Source organism: Microtus oregoni, unplaced genomic scaffold (assembly GCF_018167655.1).
Source record: "Microtus oregoni isolate MIOR12 unplaced genomic scaffold, Mior012 000006F_ref0000085, whole genome shotgun sequence".
NCBI classification, from domain to species: Eukaryota; Metazoa; Chordata; class Mammalia; order Rodentia; family Cricetidae; genus Microtus; species Microtus oregoni.
Window position 1 is genome coordinate 48,510,796 of NW_024543065.1, and position 18,378 is coordinate 48,529,173.

At 47.8% G+C, this 18,378-nt stretch overlaps 1 protein-coding gene across 1 annotated transcript in view; it reads right to left on the bottom strand.

Annotated features, from left to right (window-relative positions):
* Window positions 1–15,914: 15,914 nt before the first annotated feature.
* Arhgap35 (Rho GTPase activating protein 35) overlaps window positions 15,915–18,378 on the bottom strand; it is a 121,205-nt gene continuing 118,741 nt past the window's right edge. The window contains exons 6-7 of the mRNA XM_041655063.1: window positions 17,017–17,122; window positions 15,915–16,419 (exon numbers count right to left, since the gene is read on the bottom strand). Coding sequence (XP_041510997.1) covers window positions 16,062–16,419; window positions 17,017–17,122 — 464 coding nt within the window. The 3' untranslated portion in view covers window positions 15,915–16,061. The remainder of the gene's footprint in view (window positions 16,420–17,016; window positions 17,123–18,378) is intronic.

Genomic DNA, 18,378 nt, shown 5'->3' on the forward strand with positions numbered 1-18,378 from the left:
CATAAAATGGACACAGAGAACCCGCAGAGAGAAGACTGCTAAACTTGCCTAAAGGTGAGACGGTCTTTTGGGGTTCATGACTCATGAAAGAGTCTGCGAGACATTCTGCAGGACACAGCAGATAATGACTGAACTGTCTTTGAAATTTCCTGCTTCATGGAAATGTCTGCTGGATACTATGGGCCTGAAGGCTGAAGATGGATGCCCCAACCATACAAAAGAACTTTGGGTGACTGTCCAGGCAGCAAGATGTCTCTGTCATTTCTAGAGTTTTCTTATTTCTTGTTTACTTAGGTAGTATTATATCCTTCTGGAGTCTTTGATGGAGTTGAAGAATGAATAGATAGTTATAGTTTTCCTTAGTTATGATAAAAGATAAAATAGATATAAATATAGTAACTGTAATTCTTGCTTGATAACTGTTTTGCTATATGTAATTTTACTATGTTAAAGTTAAAGCCTTTCTTTTTTGTTTAAACAGAAAAAGGGGAAATGATATGGGAGTGATTTCTTATTAATAAAGAAACTGCCTAGACCCATTTGATAGGCCAACCCTTAGGTAGGCGGAGTAAACAGAACGGAATGCTGGGAGAAAGAAGCTGAGTCAGGGAGTCGCCATGATTCTCCCACTCCAGACAGACGCAGGTTAAGATCTTTCCTGGTAAGCCAGCTCGTGGGCTACACAGATTAATAGAAATGGGTTAGATCAATATGTAAGAGCTAGCCAATAAGAAACTGAAACTAATGGGTCAGGCAGTGTTTAAAAGAATACAGTTTCCGTGTAATTATTTCGGGTAAAGCTAGCCATGCGGGCGGCCGCGTGCCAGGGACGCAGCCCTGCCGCTCGTAACACAACAAAGGGGTCATGGAGAGCAGCTGAGGCCTGGCACTGTGAGAAGCCAGGGGGCCGTTGGTGCAGGTGCAGCCTCAGCGGCAGTAGAAGGCCCAGGACTGAAGGGGTCATGCAGAGAAGTTGAAGTTTGAGGATATGGAGAGAGCCTAGGAGAGGCTATTTGTAAAAATGCAGCTAGGTCGTCATAGATCACCCCAATATTCTGGAGATGCCAGCACCATGGGGTGACCAGCAAGAACAGCAGCAGCAGTGGAGCGGAGTCAGCTGGAGCCTAGGAGACAGCTGTGCCTGCTGCAGAGGGCGGAGCCAGAGAAGTGACCAAGCCCCTTGGGAGGGTCCCAGAAGATTGTGAATGGATCCTGGGCATTGGCCATTGAGTTATCAATAATACACAGTGCAATAATGAACAATGTTTTGTTGAAGCAATAGAAAACACCAAGACAGGGAGGAAAGGGTTTATTTCAGTTTATGGTTGTAATACACCATGAAGAGAAGTTAGGGCAGGAACTGAAGCAGAGGCTGTAGAGGAACAGTGTGGCTTGGCAAGCCTGTCTTCTTATAAAGCCGAGGAACATCTGTCTAGTGGTGACACCACCCATGGTGGGATGGGTATCCCCACATCAGTCATTAGCCGACAGGCCAGTCTAAGGGAGGTACTTTTGAGACAGGGTTCCTTTGTTTGTTTCTTATTTAATTATTGTATTATGTATGCTGCAGACCAGAAGAGGGCATGAGATCCCATTACAGATGGTTGTGAACTCAGGACTTCTGGAAGAGCAGCCAGTGCTCTTAACCTCTGAGCCATCTCTCCAGTCACGAGACAGAGTTTCTCTGTGTAACAGTCCTGGCTGTCCTGGAACTCTCTCTGTAGACCAGGTTGGCCTCAAACTCACAGAGATCCACCTGCCTCTGCCTCCCGAGGGTTGGGATTAAAGACATGCACCACCGTCCAGCATCTTCTGGATAACCCTAGCTTGTGTTAAGTTGATTAAAAAAAAAAAAAAAAAAACTACCCAGGACACCCAGGCTGGCCTCAAATTTACTATGTAGCTGAGGTCATCACCTTGAACTTCTGCTCCTCTTGTCACCTTCCAATGGTGTTGGTCTTTCAGTGCTGGGGGAATTGAACCCAGGGTTTGTGCATGTTAGGCAAGCACTCTACCAACTGAGCTATGCTACCATTTCCTAGGCAGCTTATGATCAGGCACAAACACACAGATCTCACTAATAGTTTGACTGTGGGTGTTCACTCAGGACTCTGTCAGAGCGAGGAACAAAAGGGCGGGAACTCAACCATCATCAGGCTTGCCCACTGTGTGTGCACTTTCAACTGACTGTGCCATCTCACCAGGCCACCTGTGGAATTTTCTTCAGGCTGCTTCTATAGATCATAGGAAACACAGGGGAGGGACACTAGTCCACTGGAGCATGTGACTCTGGGAGGTCTTGCCCTTTGCCCCCATTCCAAAAAAACAAAGAGGGAAAACTGAATGGGATAATAGGTAGATTAGTGTGTACTTACTTACACTACTACTAATAATAATGAGTAATAGAGTAAATACTTGTGAGCTATTATTTATGAGCAATTTATTGGTATAGATTCTAGTATATTGATACAAATTCAAATTATATTTGTCGTATTGAATATGTTCCTATTTCTGTTTACAATGTTTGTAAACCTATGCAAAGTTATTTTGTCAAATTTTATGCATGAATGTTTCTACCTTTGTTTAAGACAATTTATATATTGATACAATTTTTAGGATATATTTATCATATTGCATTATATATTTCTCTCTGATCAAGATACTTGTACATTGTTTAGATTTTGAGATCATTGTCCTTATTTACTGCACAGTTGTTTGAAGATATGAAGTCTTTTTAAGTTATATAGGTATTTTTTTTTTCTGAGACAAGGTTTCTCTGTAGCTTTGGAGCCTGTCCTGGAACTAGCTCTTGTAGACCAGGCTGGCCTTGAACACACAGAGATCCGCCTGTCTCTGCCTCTTGAGTGCTGGGATTAAGTATGCACCACCACCACTGCCCAACACAGGTATTAAGTATTATAGGTCAATAACCATTTATGTTTGTTATACTCAAGTCAAACTAATCAGGTTCTTTAGATACATAGAGATTATATTCTGCATAGATACATAATCTTCAACCACTTCAAAGATTTGTAGAACATGGCATTTAAATAACTTAGGGTTCTGTTGACCTGAGACACAATTGCTACTGGTAGCACCGATCTATTCCCTAGAGAATGTTGAGCACCAAAGACACTCCATTCGGAGCTTGTTTTCTTCTTGCTACAACAGGCCTTTGGGCAAGAAACTGCCCATGCTTCGACCACTGACAAAGTACATGGTGTCCGGACTGGACAAGCAGGACACAAGAAAAAAGATGTCAAATCTTGCCAAAGACAGGGTAAGATGGTTCTGAAAGATTTCCCGCCTCTGAAAATGGTCTGTCAGTTACTCTAGGCCTTAGCCAAAGTTGGTTGCTCCAATGTTGCAAATGAAACTTTGGGTGATTGGGCAGGTAGCCAATTGTCTCTGTCATATACTGCATACTTTGGAAGCTGCTTGATTGCACTTCCTGCCTACTCAAGTAATATTATCTCCCTTCTCAGGCCTTTGATGGGGTTAAAGATTAGACAGTCACAGTTTCCTTCCTCTACTGTCAAGCCAAGCCATTTCCAATGCAAGACTTAGACTCCTTAGGATAGAATGTTTATTAAAAACTTAACATTTGTTCCTTGCTTATACTGGTTTATACTGGTTGTAATTCTAATTTTATTCTTGATATCTGTTCCTAGTGTATATAATTTTGTATTGGGTTTGGAACTCTCTTATTTAGACAAAAGGGGGAGGTGATGGGGAACCTCCTTCAGCCAATGATCTTTAAGAGGCTGGACCAGGTTGGGGCATGACCTTCTGGGTAGCCAGAGCAAAGAGCCAGCCTGTCTAGCTCTCTCTCTCTTGTTCCCACGCTTCACACCTTGAGACTTCCTGTTCTTGTTCTGTGAGTTTTTCCCTTACAATAAAAACTAATATTAAATATTAATATTAAAATCTTTTGGAGTTAGCTTGAGATTATTTGACTAGCATTCCCCTTATGCATTCAGCTCTGCTGTCTTGCTAAACACCGAGTGATTACATTTCTCCCAAGGTAAGTCCCTTATTTGGCCACTTCCTCCACCTGAGGCTGACCATCAAGGTCCAGCTACCAAAGTATTGAAGTCCAGCAATCAAAACCCCCTTTGGAAGGCTGGAGAGATGGCTCAGAGGTTAAGAGCAGTGGCTGCTCTTCCAGAGGTCCTGAGTTCAATTCTTAGCACACTCATGGTGTATACAACTATCTGTAATGAGATCTGGTGCCCCTCTTCTGCATGAAGGTGTATAGGCAGGAGGAGCATTGTATATACATAATAAGTAAATAAATCTTTTTTTAAAAAACTCCCTTTAACTTGCCTAATTAACATTGCAAATTAAAATGAAATACCTCTGAGTTCAAGGTCAGCCTGGTCTACAGAATGGGTTCCAGATTTACACAGTGAAACCCTGTCTCCAAAAACCTAAATAGGCAGTCCTGTCCAGACACCAAAGAAGGAAGATGTGACCTACCCCACTGAAAAAGGTACTGAGCCATGTGGCTAACATATATTAGAATAATGGGTTAATATAAGTTATAAGAGCTAATAAGAAGCCGGGCGGTGGTGGCGCACGCCTTTAATCCCAGCACTCGGGAGGCAGAGGCAGGCGGATCTCTGTGAGTTCGAGACCAGCCTAGTCTACAAAGGGAGTTCCAGGACAGGCTCCAAAGCTGCAGAAAAACCCTGTCTCGAAAAACCAAAAAGAAAAAAAAAAAGAGCTAATAAGAAGCCTGAGCTAATGGGCCAATCAGTTTTATAACTTAAAAAACCTAAATAAATAAAAAAAATTAAACACTCCTCCTAACATGGACCTTCTCCTTGTACATTTATAAACTGCCATTTTCCTATGTGACACATTTTTCTCCTCTCTATCTGGAGGCAGTCCTTTATCTCCGAGGAAAAAGACCCCCTCCCCTTGCTCCCGTCTCCTTCTCCCCAATCCTCTACCTCCTGTCTCTGTCCCTTAAAAGAATTAGTCTCCCTGACCTCTGACCATCCTTTGTGCTTTGGGGTGGGTGGGTGATACTTTGGGGTGATACTTCTCCTTTCACGCAGTCCCAAGGACTCCCCATCTTCCTGTGAACAGGCCATTAGCAGGATTTAGAAATGGAAAACAATGCCACTTGCTCTTACTGAAATATGTAGGTATTTGAAAATACATTTTCCCAGTGCTGGGGGACATAGTTCAGTGGTTGAGAGTTTGACCAGCATGCATGAGGTTCTAGGTTCAATTTCCTATCTCAGAAAAAAAGTATAAAACATATTTTCCCCTTATGTGTACCTTAACTTGTAAATATAGCACACACACACACACACACACACACACACCAGCTATTTTTGTGGTGCTGGTTGTAGCATGATTAATAAAAACCCAGAGACAGAAATTGGGGTTTGGCCTGAAGGTCAGAAAACCAAAACAGCCAGCCACTGGCTCTTGCCTCTACCTCTGTCTGAAATGGCGATCCTGCCTCTGGGAATCTTAGAATGAGACTGTGTCTCCTCCTATCTTATATTCTTCTCTAGGGCTGGGATTAAAGCTGTGTGTCACCACTGCCTGGTCTGTAAGGCTGACCAGGGTTGCTGTTTACCTTCTTTTTTTTTTTTTTTTTTTTTTTTTAAGACAGGGTTTCTCTGTAGCTATGGAGCCTGTCCTGGAACTAGCTCTTGTAGACCAGGCTGGTCTCGAACTCACAGAGATCCGTCTGCCTCTGCCTCCCGAGTGCTGGTTTACCTTCTGATCTTCAAGCAAGCTTTATGCCGGGCGGTGGTAGCACACACCTTTAATCCTAGTACTCGGGAGGCAGAGACAGAGGCAGGCAGATCTTTGTGAGTTCGAGGCCAGCCTGGTCTACAAGAGCTAGTTCCAGGACAGCCTCCAAAGCTACAGAGAAACCCTGTTTCAAAAAACGAAAAAAAAAAAAGTAAGTTTTATTTATTAAAATACAAATGAAATATTACTACAGCTAGGAATGGAATTTAGGGCCTCCTGCATTATAACCCATTCACTGGGGGACTCTAGGCAGGGGCTCTACCACTGAGCCATGTAAGACTTTAAGACAATCCTGAAGCCATTTTTGACAATTCTGAATCCTCTCAGCCTCTGTGCCATAGTGCTGCCCCTCCTCCCCTGGGAACCAAGGACCTAACAGCTACACTTGCACGTACTCAGTTCCTGAACAATTACCCATATACGTATGTTTTGGTTCGGTCCCCTGGGAAACGGGGTCAAAATGACCTCTTACCTCATCTGATCCAACAACAGCTCTCCAGTCAATTATTGGTAATAGCCCTTTCGAATAAGCCAATCAGAATAGTCAAAGAACAACCCCCTTACTTCTGTGGCCCCTTTAAAAGTAGACTGTATCAGCTATTCGAGGTCCCTCGGCTTCCCGAATGCTGGGAGACCCTGTCATGACAGAATTAATAAAATCCTCATGCTTCTGCATCGGCTGTGGTGTGTGAGATGGTCTCTGAGGGCGACTCCTTCTCGGTGTTTGGATGCTAGAGTCCAACAGCCATACCCCAGCCCCTCACTGGGGGATTCTAGGCAGGGGCTCTACCACTGAGCCACACCCCAGCCCCTCACTGGGGATTCTAGGCAGGGGCTCTACCACTGAGCCACACCCCAGCCCCTCACTGGGGGACTCTAGGCAGGGGCTCTACCACTGAGCCACACCCCAGCCCCTCACTTGGGGACTCTAGGCAAACCTCTACTATTAGTGTGCCACAGTCAACTCTACTAGGTGGATTTATAGTCACACTAAGCCACACACACAGTTCCTTGGCTGGTCTGGAACTCTCTATGTAGACTAGGCTTGGCTGAACTCACAGAAATCTGCCTGCCTCTGCCTACCAAGGGGTGGGATTAAATGTGTGTGCATCCTGCCTTTTTTCTTTTCTTTCTTTTTTTCTTTCTCTTTTTTTTTGGCAGAGGATCTTTGTGGCCCTGCCTGGCCTGGACTTTACAGTTACCTTGCTAGGCTTCTAGCCTGATTTATTTGTTTATTTTAAACTATATTTCTCAGCTTTTATTTTCAAATATGGCAATATTCATTACCTGACAGGTCAAGAACCTTTGGAGTCTCATAAAAATACAAAGAGACTGGCCAAAATGTGTGTGAAGTGCTGAGCTGTGAGGCTTTTAGCTGCCCTGGAATACCACACACGCTGAGGATTTATTTGCTCCCAAAGACATATGTGTTCTCAAACACATGCTCTACTCTCAGAGTCCCAAAGCTGTAGACACATGCTCCATTTCGGGGGTCTGTGTCCCATATCTGACCCGGGAGGTCCTGCTGCAGCTGTTGAGCCTGTGGCCCCAGCTAGCAGTTGGGTGTTTCAGTACTGGCTCCAAAGGAAGGTTTGAGGAATCACGAGGGAGGGACTAAGGCAGGACTGGCAAAGCCGAAGGAGGGAAGGGAATGTGCGTGGGAGACCTTCCCATGGCACTCAGTCTCTTCCCATCTTAGGCTGACACGTGTGCGAGCAAGGCTGAGGCCGGGAGGAGCTGGGGCGTAAGTCCAGTTTCCCGTGTCTGTGTCCGGGCCTTCTGCTGACTAAATTGTACAGCAGCGTGGATGAGGCCCACCAGGGGAAGAGCAGAATGGGAGATGACCTGAGAGGCCATGGGACCTCTCCCCACTTCTCTCTTTCTGAGTCTGGGTCTCCTTGCCTGGCCTGGAACTTGGTATGCAGACCAGGCTGGTCTCACACTCACAGAGCTCCTCCTGTGCTGGGATTAAGGGCGTGTGCCACCATGTCTGTTAGATTCATGTGATATTTCAAAGGTGTTGTTGGCGGAATTGTCTGGCAACTGGAGCTGGGTGTGGCAGAAAGAGGATGGCTTGCCGGTGACAACTTGCAAGGCCTCCGCTTGGGAAGGGGGAGGAGGCGGTTTGGTAATGTAGCCGAAGTTCCCTCTGGGACCGCCAGAGGGCACCCGAAGGTCAGAGAACAGCTACCAGGAGTCTCCTTCCACCTTCAAGAAGAGGCTTGTTTTTAACAGGCTTGGTATGCCAGGCCAGCTAGCCCCTGAGCTTCTGGGCGATTACCGTGTCTACCTTGCTACTCACAGTAGGATGGCCGGGATTACAGGTGTGCGGCCATTGAATTTGGCGCTGTATATAGGTTCTGGGGATCAGGTTTTCAGGCTTGCATGCCTGGCAAATACAACTGGGACTAGAAGTGTGCTCCACCACACTTGTGTTGTCCTGGAGCTTGAACCCAGGGCTTGCTTCATGCACATAAGGCAAGTGCTCCAGCATCTGAGTCGCATGTAAGCCCCTAGACTTACTATCATTATTTGTGTTGTTTTGACACAAGAGCTCACTGTGTGACCCTGGCTGGCCTTGAACTCACAGAGATCCACTTGTCTCCTGGGTGGGATGGGATTACAGTTGTGTGTCACCACAAGCAAATTTATTGATTTTTAAAACTTTACGGGCTGGAGAGATGGCTCAGAGGTTAAAAGCACTAGCTGTTCTTCCAGAGGTCCTGAGTTCAATTCCTAGCAACCGCATGGTGACTCACAACCATCTGTAATGAGATCTGGTGCCCTCTTCTGGCCTGCAGGCATACACACAGACAGAACATTGTATACATAATAAATAAATCTTTTTTTTAAAAACACTTTACTTACTTTTAATTTTATGCATATGGGTGTTTTGCCTGAATGTATGTCTGTGAACCATTTGCAAGCCCTCAGAGCACAGACAAGGCTTTGGATCAGCTGAATCTGGAGTTGCAGACATTGTGAGCCGCCATGTGGTTGCTGGGAATCCAACCTGGATCCTCTAGAAGAGCAGCCACTTATCTGAACTGCTGAACCATGTCTCCAGATCCAAGGTTTATTTTTCTTATTTTTATTTATGAATACGTGTGCAAGTTTGTAATATGTACAATGCCTTTGGAGGTCCGAAGAGGGCATCAGACCCCCTGTAGCAACGCAAGTGCCAACACAGGTGCTGAAAACCTTAGGTCTTTTTGAAAAGCAAGTGCTTTTTACCTCTGAGCCATCTCTCCAGCCCCAATCGATTATTTGATTGATTGGATTGATTGACTGATTGTGTGTGTGTGTAGAAGTCAGAGGGAGTCCATTCTCACCTTCCACCATGTAGGTCCTAGGGATTGAACTCAGATTGTCAGGTTTATTGGCAAGTGCCTTTTTGTTGCTATTTTTTGGGATAAGGTTTTGTGTAAGCTAAGCTGCCTCAACTTATGCTTCTCTTGTCTCAGTCTCCTCACTGTCAAGATTACAAATGCCCGGCTCCTGGTGGTGGGACTTATTTTCTTAGTCTATAATGCTCCGTGTGGCCTGGCCCCTGACCTCCCATTAACAGAGTGGCAGAATAAATGCAGGTGGGGGATAGGGGGTGATGGTGGTGGTAGATGGATGAATTGACCAACTGAGACAGGGAGAATGACGTAAGTAGTCACTCCCCTCCTTGGATGCCACCCAAGACACTGATTCTAGGCGTTTTTAGAATATGCATGCCTCCACCCAGGCTCCCAGACCGGATCGGTTCTGCACATCCAGCTTTCTTTACAGGAAGTGCCCAACCTTGACTTCAGGACTCTACACGCAACAGGTCAGGATGATGCTCTGCTGACCTCTGGTGGCCACTGGGAACAAGGCAGCGCATTCTCCGCAGGCTCGGACTGATGCCAATCCTGGCGTCTCCCACACTGGTTCTCACAGCTGCTTGCGATATCCAATGCCTGGACGGCCAAGATGCGCAAAACCCCACTTCTTGTTTCCATGCTCACATTCCCACTGTGTGCTTATACAACTGACTCTCATCTCAGTACCCCACGCTGGGATTCACTCAAATCTTTTCTGGTTTGGGCTGGTATGTTCTATTCTGGTTACTGATGTTTTTAGTGGTTTTATCGAGATGGGGTTTCAAATTGTCCTTAAACTCAGAGTCTTCCTGCCTCAGCTTTTTGATTGTGGGGATTACAGGCATGAGCTTCCATACTTGGCTTAAGATTTTGCTGTTTATTACGGAATATTTTGCCATTTATTTGCTGTGCTAAGGATTGAACTCATAGCCTTCTGCCTTGTGCATGCTAGGTACTTTACCACTTTTAACACCCCCAACCACTCTTTTTTTTTTTCCTTTTTTTTTTTGGTTTTTCGAGACAGGGTTTCGCTGTGGTTTTGGAGCCTGTCCTGGAACTAGCTCTGTAGACCAGGCTGGTCTCAACTCACAGAGATCCGCCTGCCTCTGCCTCCCGAGTGCTGGGATTAAAGGCGTGCGCCACCACCGCCCGGCCCCAACCACTCTTTTGACTTTTTACTAGGAGGCACAGTCTGGCTAAGCCTTGAGTTCCTCTGTGCCTAACAGGTCTGGGAAAAGGCAATTCTCCTGCCTCAGCCTGAAAAGCCAGGATGATTGGTCTGTAACATTAGACTTGGCTACTTTTCTTTTTATTGATTTAAAATTATTGTGTCTTACATTTGAGTACAGGAGCTGATGCAGGACAGAAGAGCAAGAATTGGTAGTTAGTAGTCTGCTGTAGGTGCTGGAAACGGAACTCAGGTCCTCTGCAAGAGCAGTATATTCTCTTAACCACTGACCCACCTCTCCAGTCCTATGACTTTGTGTGTGCTTTCTTCTCCTGATCCTTTCGTCATGGAGGCCTTCTTGAGAGCTCCACTGAGTCTGCTGGGTTACAGCTGGAGCTGCTGACATGGAGGCAGGATTGCTGGCTTTTTCCATTAAGAAATGGGTTCTGGAAGGCAGAGGTGCACCCATGACTGTCTCCCTGGGGCCTGGCACAGAGCACATGCTCTGGGACTCTGAATTAAATGGGTGGAGACGATCTGAACAACACTATCAGGTATGTTAGAGAAGTTTCTCATGCAGGGGTGGGTGTGCAGCCTGTATACAATCCCAACATCTGGGAACGTGGACGCAGGAGAAATCAACTGAAGGTTAGTTTCAGCTCTATACTGAGGTCCAGGCCAACATGGGTTCTACCAAACTAAAAAACAAAAAGGACAACTCGTGGGAGTTGCTTGTCTCCTTCCACTGTGAAGGTCCAGGGATCAAATTCAGGTCCTCAAGGCTTGGTTGGGTGGTAAGTGCCTTTATCCAACGAGCCACTTCGCCAGCCTGGAATTAGGTGAAGGCATTCTGGATAAGAAAAGAAGAGCCACAGGCATGCCCCCAGTCTGCTGTGACTTCTCAGCACTCAGGAGGCTGAGGCAGGATTGCATGGAGTTCAGGAATCTGGGCTACATATTAAGTCTTGGGGCTAGAGATGGTTTAATGGCCAAGAGTGCATACTACTTATACAGAGGACCAGAATCCTGTTCCTAGCACCAGTGTTAGACAACTTAGTACTACCCTAGCTCCAGGGGATTCTACACTCTCTTCTGACCTGCACAGGCACTGTGTTCATTCAAAAATGATTGTCTCAAAAAACTAAAAAAATAGGGGCTGGAGAGATGAATCAGGTTAAGAAAACTTGCTGCTCTTGCAGAGGACCCAAGTTCAGTTCATAGGGTGGTTCACAACTGCCTGTAACACACATAGGAGGCAGAAGCAATAGGTGGGTTTGTTTCAAGTTAGAGGCTGCTTGGAGGTGTTTCCCCATCCATTGGTGGTGCCATGTCTACTATGATCACAAGGCTAAGAAGAGGCATCATGAGTTTCTGAGTCCCTGTCATAGGCCAGACAAAGTGTATGGGGTTTACCAGAATCCAGGTAAACTTCAGCTATGGCATTCTAGAGCACTAGAATGGAGGCAGAGGGATCAAAAATGTTGGTAACAGAACCATTTGTGCTCGATCTGTCAGACCCAGATGGTAGGAGGTGTCCTCCGACTTCCTCCCCATGATGGACCGTGCACACTCCACTCACATGTTTGAAAAAGGTTCATCTGTAGGCTGGACAAGGTGGTCCCACGCCTTTGATCCCAGCACTCCAGAGGCCAGTGTGGTTTATATAATAAACTAAAGGTGAGCCGGAATTACAGGGTAAGACTGCATCTCCAGCAGGGCGGTGGTGGAGCACGACTTTACTCCCAGCACTCAGGAGGCAGAGGCAGGTGGATCTCTGTGGGTTTGAGGCCAGCCTGGTCTACAAAGCAAGTTCCAGAACAGGCTCCAAAGCTCCAAACCTGTGTCACACTCCCCCCGCCCCCCCCACCAAAAGAACCTACCTCCAACAAAAATCAAATTTGGGCAGCAACAGTGCACGCCTTTAATCCCAGCACTCAAGAGGCAGAGACACATGGATCTGAGTTCAAGCCCAACTTAGTCTACAGAGTGAATTCCATGACAGTCAGAACTACACAGAAAAACCCTCTCAAAAAACAACAAACCCCAAACAAGAAAAACCCCCAAACACCCCCACCTCCATCTCCCCAAACCAAAGGTCCGAAGGTCTCCAATAGCATCTGGGAGGTGGAGTTAACAGGTAAAGTAGATCCAGCATGGATGATTTTGTGTGTGTACATACACATAACAGACAAGACCTCCCACAGCTAGCCCAAGCTGAGCTTAAACTTGAAATCCTCCTGCCTCAGGACACCCGGTTCTAGGATGACACGATGTTATCTTTCAACATTTTCAGGGGTGGGTGGAAATGTTTTTGGTGGTAGTTTCTTTGCCCTTCCTGGTAACACTATCTTGGCAGATGGTAACCCTCTGCTGGCAGGAGGGTAGCTTTTAGGCTTCTAGCTTAGGATTTCCTCAAAGCTACCGGCCATCTGCAGCCCCCAGAATTCCATCCTATGGGGCACTGGAGGGCAGGGCTGCCCCTAATTGGCCCCCAGGCTGTGCTGGAGACTGCAGCCCCTTCATTTCTTTCAGGCCTGTGTTTAATTTTTTTTTTACAAGATTGATTTTATTAACTATGGTACATATCACATAAGGCCTTTTCATTTTTTAAACACCATTCCCATTGAGACAAGTACAATACTTCATAGCAAATACATAATTTTAAAAACAAAACCAAACAAAAACCACCTCAGTCAAAGATGCTTTGGCTGCCAGGACGGCTGCCCATGCACTGAACAGGAAGGAGCCTCGGAAAACCCATGACTTGCTTAAAAAAAAAAAAAAAAAAAAAAAAAAAAGGCTGGAAATAAAGCAGCCATTCCTAAAGCCAACTAGAGAGGTCCTGGTTCGAGCCACCACGACACAGGAAATCATCGTTACATCCGCTTTACAGACAGGTTCCCACTTTCGCTGCAAAACAGAAGTTTGGGCACACGGCGAGACTAACACACTTCAATATCATTAATGTTTCTGTTTGTTCCCAGGAAACTTAAAATATTTGTTAATCCAACACATATAAAGATCATGTAACGTGAAAATACAAACACCAGGAAAAGAAGCCACAGCAGCACTATTCCAAATTTTCAAACAAGTTTTATTCCCATACAATCCCGAGACGTTTCCTTTGCTTAAAATGTACACAGGGAACATGATTCTTTAATGTGAACAATAACTTATGTCCTGGCTCCACTACTCGGGTGGCTTCATGGCTGGGGTAAGGGACCATCTAGGGCCTCTCACCTTGGCCTGTGAGGTCCCTGGCTGGTACAGTCCTGGACTGACCTAGCTCATCCCCGACCTTCCCCATGCACATGTGGGTAATGTGGAATGGAGAACCCCCCCCCCCCCGACCTGCCACCTGTAGATGACTTTGGGGAATGAGGATTGCAGCTGGCCCACTGTCAAGTTTTGAGGGTCTGGGGGCAGAGCACAAGGTACCCTGTGGGGTCCTTGGGGGAATGCAGGCCTTCCGGGATTCCTCCCATTAGACCAGGGGCGGAGGCACAGAATACAGGAGGGTACACCCCACACCCCCCGCAGTGGCAGAGACTGGGAAGGTTCTACAAGACTGCCGCTGCTCTGCCTGCCTCTCCTGGGAGAATGGAGAGCATGGGGCAGACCAGCACCACAACTTTCCATGTCCTTTAAAAGGCCGAGATAAGAAGGGTGGACAGTGCTGAAGGACTGTACACCACCCAATGTACAGCACAAAACCCAGCCTTGGGAACTGTGTTGTTGTTGGGTGGCACCAGGCTGAGGTCACCTCCAGGGCTGCTTTCTGAGTAGGGCAGCAGTTGACCTGGCCACCCAAGCCCTGAGTGCTCTCCCTTCTGTAGGTCCCAGGTTGCCTTGCCATGAGCGGAAAGGTCACTCAGAGTACCTGAAGCAGGAATGACGTGCTCCAGCCTGGTGTCTGCCAAGGTGAGGATCTGAGCTGGGTTCTCCTGGCCATGTGCCTGCCCCTCTCAGTCTGCCACCCATTGCTGACATTACATAGGCACATGCAGCAGCCTCATAGGAGGGTGGCTTGGGTCACAACTCTTCACAGTTGGATGGCTCCACCTCCATTTCTTTGAAGACCCAACACAGAAACTACTGAATGTAAGTCATTTTAATAGTGAGGTGCAAGGGGCATGAAGTCAGGGCAGGGGACTGTCTGTGACCTTAGTGGACGCAACCCACATTATGTTCCTGCTGACCCCAGGCCTACAGCACCCAAAACAGACCCTCAGGAGGGAAAACATTTACATATAACACATTTGTACCTTGGGTTTTGTCTGGTCTTGGAGATTATACTTTGCAGGGGCAGCGTAGTGTTTGCAAGCACCTTATGTTGCCAAGTACTAGAGATAGGAACACTCAGCTTCTCTAGGACAGGACCCTTTGCCAAGGGCCAGTCATCCTCCTACCCTACAGAGGTAAAGGCAGGGTGGAAGTCCACCTGGGGCCCCTGGAAACATACCCACATGCTGTTTCTAAAGTGCAACGGTGAGACCCAGGATAGTGCTGTGTGACCCATGCCCCTCCTATGCCCAGGGTACCTTAGTGTCAGGTTTCATGGCCCAGTGCTAAGATTAAAGTAGGAGGCAGAGGCAGAGGCAGGAGCCAATTAGGGCTGCCACACCAGGAGCAGAGTGTGTAGAGGCTGCTGGGAGGAAGTGGTGAAACTGGGTCAGTATAGGGTTGTGACAAGCCAGGTACAGTGCCCCTGTCTGAGAACAGGATCCTCTGTGTATAACCAGATGCTCATTTCTGGAAGGTGCCATACCTGCCCATGTCCCAGACACCCTTGCTGGTTACATCTACAGCATGGGATAAAAGGACCCCACTTTAACATCAAACACACCAACCTGGGTGCTGTGTGTATACACCTGTAGTTTTTCTATATATGTAGTGTTTCTATAGTGTGCTGGTCAGGTAGGGACCTTGCCAATAATTCCTCCAAAGGCTCTGTCTTCTCAGGGGGTGGACCTATGGGGGCCCAGTGGGTTTGCAGCCATTGTCCAGGTGTCCTTACTTTGCTGTCACACACAGACAAAGGGCTTTTTACCCAGTGGCCACCTGGCAGGTGAAGTGGAAACTTGAGGTCTATTTTCTTCCTGTGCTGTCTGTCTCTGTGGAGGGGTTCCATCTTTCTTCCAGTGTTCCTTTGCTGCAGGGAATGGAGCAGAAGCCTGGAAAGGAGTTGGGAGGGAAGCCACACACTGGGTCTAGGCACAAAGCTCTCTTCTTGCTGTGCTGTGGGCCATGCCAGTGCCCTGTGTGTACTGTGGGGTAGCAGAGCCAGAGCCCACAGGTTCCCAAGGACCCCTTTGCAGGTTTGTGTAGGTATGGAAAATGCGAGAGGACAAACTGGGAGGTGTCCTCTTTAGAGGGGCCAGCCCTGCTGGGGTATAACCTCTGCCCCTGGCAGAGGCTGGGGTGATGTCCCAATGATGGGGCCCTGACGCTGGTGCAGGCAGACAGGTTGGGCAAGGGGTCCAGGGAGCAGTGAGGGTACTGGGGCCGCTGTCTGGTCAGTTCAGTCCTCAGAGTGGTTAGGCCAAAGGCAGGGCCCCACAGCTTGCCACAGCCAGTACCAGGTGAAGATTAGGCTGCAGGGTGCTCGACTGCCCAGCCATGGCGGACACTGGCTAGTGCCACCACTGAAGTCTTTAAAAGGCGCTTGGCTGCGACCTCCAGCCCAGGGGACCTGATTTTGTTCAAGGCCAAATGCCATCCTGTCAAAAAGATGACTGGTTTTCCTGCCTCCTGGATGTGGTGGCTCACAGCGTGTGTTCGGCTTGGAGCTGAGAGGAGAGCAATGGCTGCATTGGGGACTGAGGGGTTGGAGGAGGTGACTGGGGAGGTGACGGCTGACTGGTAGCAGGTGTAGAGGTAAGGAAAGGGACAGTGGGAGCCACAGCTGAGGGGGAGCCAGGTGCAGCTCCAGGAGGCTCACTGATGGGCCGGTTGTAGAAGAAGAAGGGGCACTGCTGGATGAAGAGCTCGATGATGGTTTGGTAGGAGCGTGTGGCTGTGAGAGCGTCCATGCTACTGAAGTCGGGCCTCATCAGGGTGGGCCAGAAGCAGATAGACAGGTTCTCACTGGTCATGAGATTCACCTTGTTGTTGTGGCTGACTCTGCAGGTGACAGCAAAGCCAGGTCAGATGTGCACAGGGCTTCCCTGCCTCCTAACCCTTGGGCTGATCCTGCCACTAGCTCTAAGGAGCCACAGAGTGCAGAGGCTGAGGATACACGGAGGCTCCACATGTTCCTGGAAGGTGTAGTGCATAGACCATCAACCAAAGTGGTGATGTTTGGGATGGGCAGAAAATCAGTGCGTAACTACCCTTCTGCAGGTCCACCATGAGCAGACAAACCTGGGCACTGGTTAAGTGCTTTAATCATATGACGATTATTCTACAGCAAGGCACCTCTCCTGATATATGTTCTGCCTCACACCAGTATGGAGACATGGACAAGGAGCAGCTGTGAGAAGCTCTTGGAATTTTTGCTTTTGGGAAGTTTCTAAAGGCACCAGCACCTGCCAGAAAAACTCCCCGCATGGGCTGGAGCCAGAGTTAGAAGGGAAACTAAGGATGCCAAGGGCCCTTGGCTATACCACTGGCCACTGCAGCAGTGAGTGGACCCTGCTGGCCTTCTCCTCTCCCTCGGTTAACTAACTCAAGATGCCTGTTTATTACAGGAGGAAAACTACCCAGCAGCATGATACTTACTTGTTCAGGTGGGAGATGACATATTTGAAGACTTCATGGTTTTCCTTTGGGAATTTCTTCAGCACCTCCTTAAGAGCATGTAACTTCTGTTCTCGGTCGTTGATTTCTGAGAGAGGAAATGAAAGGCTTTCAGGGTTAAGTCTGGTGGGTGTTCTGGAGGTGTAAAGTAGCTATGCAGCAGCTGGTGGTCACTCCAGGTGTACTCTGGCAACCCTCTGGGAGGGCAGCCCAGGGCTTTCTAACAGCTCCATTCCACCCTCATGCCCGGAGTCTGCATCCATGGTTGCACACCTGGACTGGGGTCCAGGCCACTTCTATGTCCCAGGCCCCTGCTGAAGGACAGTACTGTATGCCTGGGCTTCCTGCCCCCCCCTTATGCCCCCCAAGATAAACCATCCACAGACTCTACCATAAAGAACACCATTCTTTGCTCATCGGTTGCCCCTGGAGACAGGCACCCCGATGCAGAAAGACCACTTGCTTCCTGGCCAGACGGGAGGGCACTGCCACCCACCCACACTGACAGACCATGGAAGGAGGGGGTCTGTTACAAGACCAGGGCTCTGTCCTTCCCTGCAGACATGAGGAGCTTTGCACATGGCACTGCTGGAGGGGCTGATGCAGACAGTGGGCGATTCTTATGCAGCTCATCAAAGGGACCACATGCCCCTGTTCTTACTGCTGCCTACTGTGCCCACTGAGGGCACTAATATGCTGTGACAGGAAGCATGTCATCCATGCCAGGCCAGGTCAGTCATCTCTACAATCTGCCCTGTTTTGAGGATGGAGAACAAGGAAACAGAAAGTCTGTGAAGTAGGGATTTGAACTGACCAGCTGCAGAACTGAGCTGAATTTGGCTCATTCTGCAGGGAGGCAAAAATGGTCTAGATTCCATTAAGAGTAACACTTGATCAAGCCACATTTTTCTGTACATGCAAAGAGATCTTTATGGCCACTCAAGTGTGGGTTGACAGTGGCTAGCAGAGTAGCTTATGGGTAAAAGCTCTATCTGCTAAGTCTGATGACTTGAGCTAGGGCTTACAGGGTAGAAAAACTCCTGTAAGTCGTCTGGTGACCTCCACTTGAGTGAACACGCCACACACATACACAAGCCCCCAAAACAAAACAAAAACAAACTACAATGGCTTTAGTTTTATTGGGCACAGCCTCCTTGGACACCACTAAAACTGCCATATCTTCTTGCTTCAAACTCCTGGTGGTTCAGAGACTCAGCACACCATGCCTCCCAGGTGAAGGTCATGTGGGGCATGACAGTCTGCATCTCTGCCCCCCAGTCCCTGGAACGTTCAAGTGGGAGGATTGTCAGTTTGAAGTTAGCCTAGGCTACAGAATGAGACCCT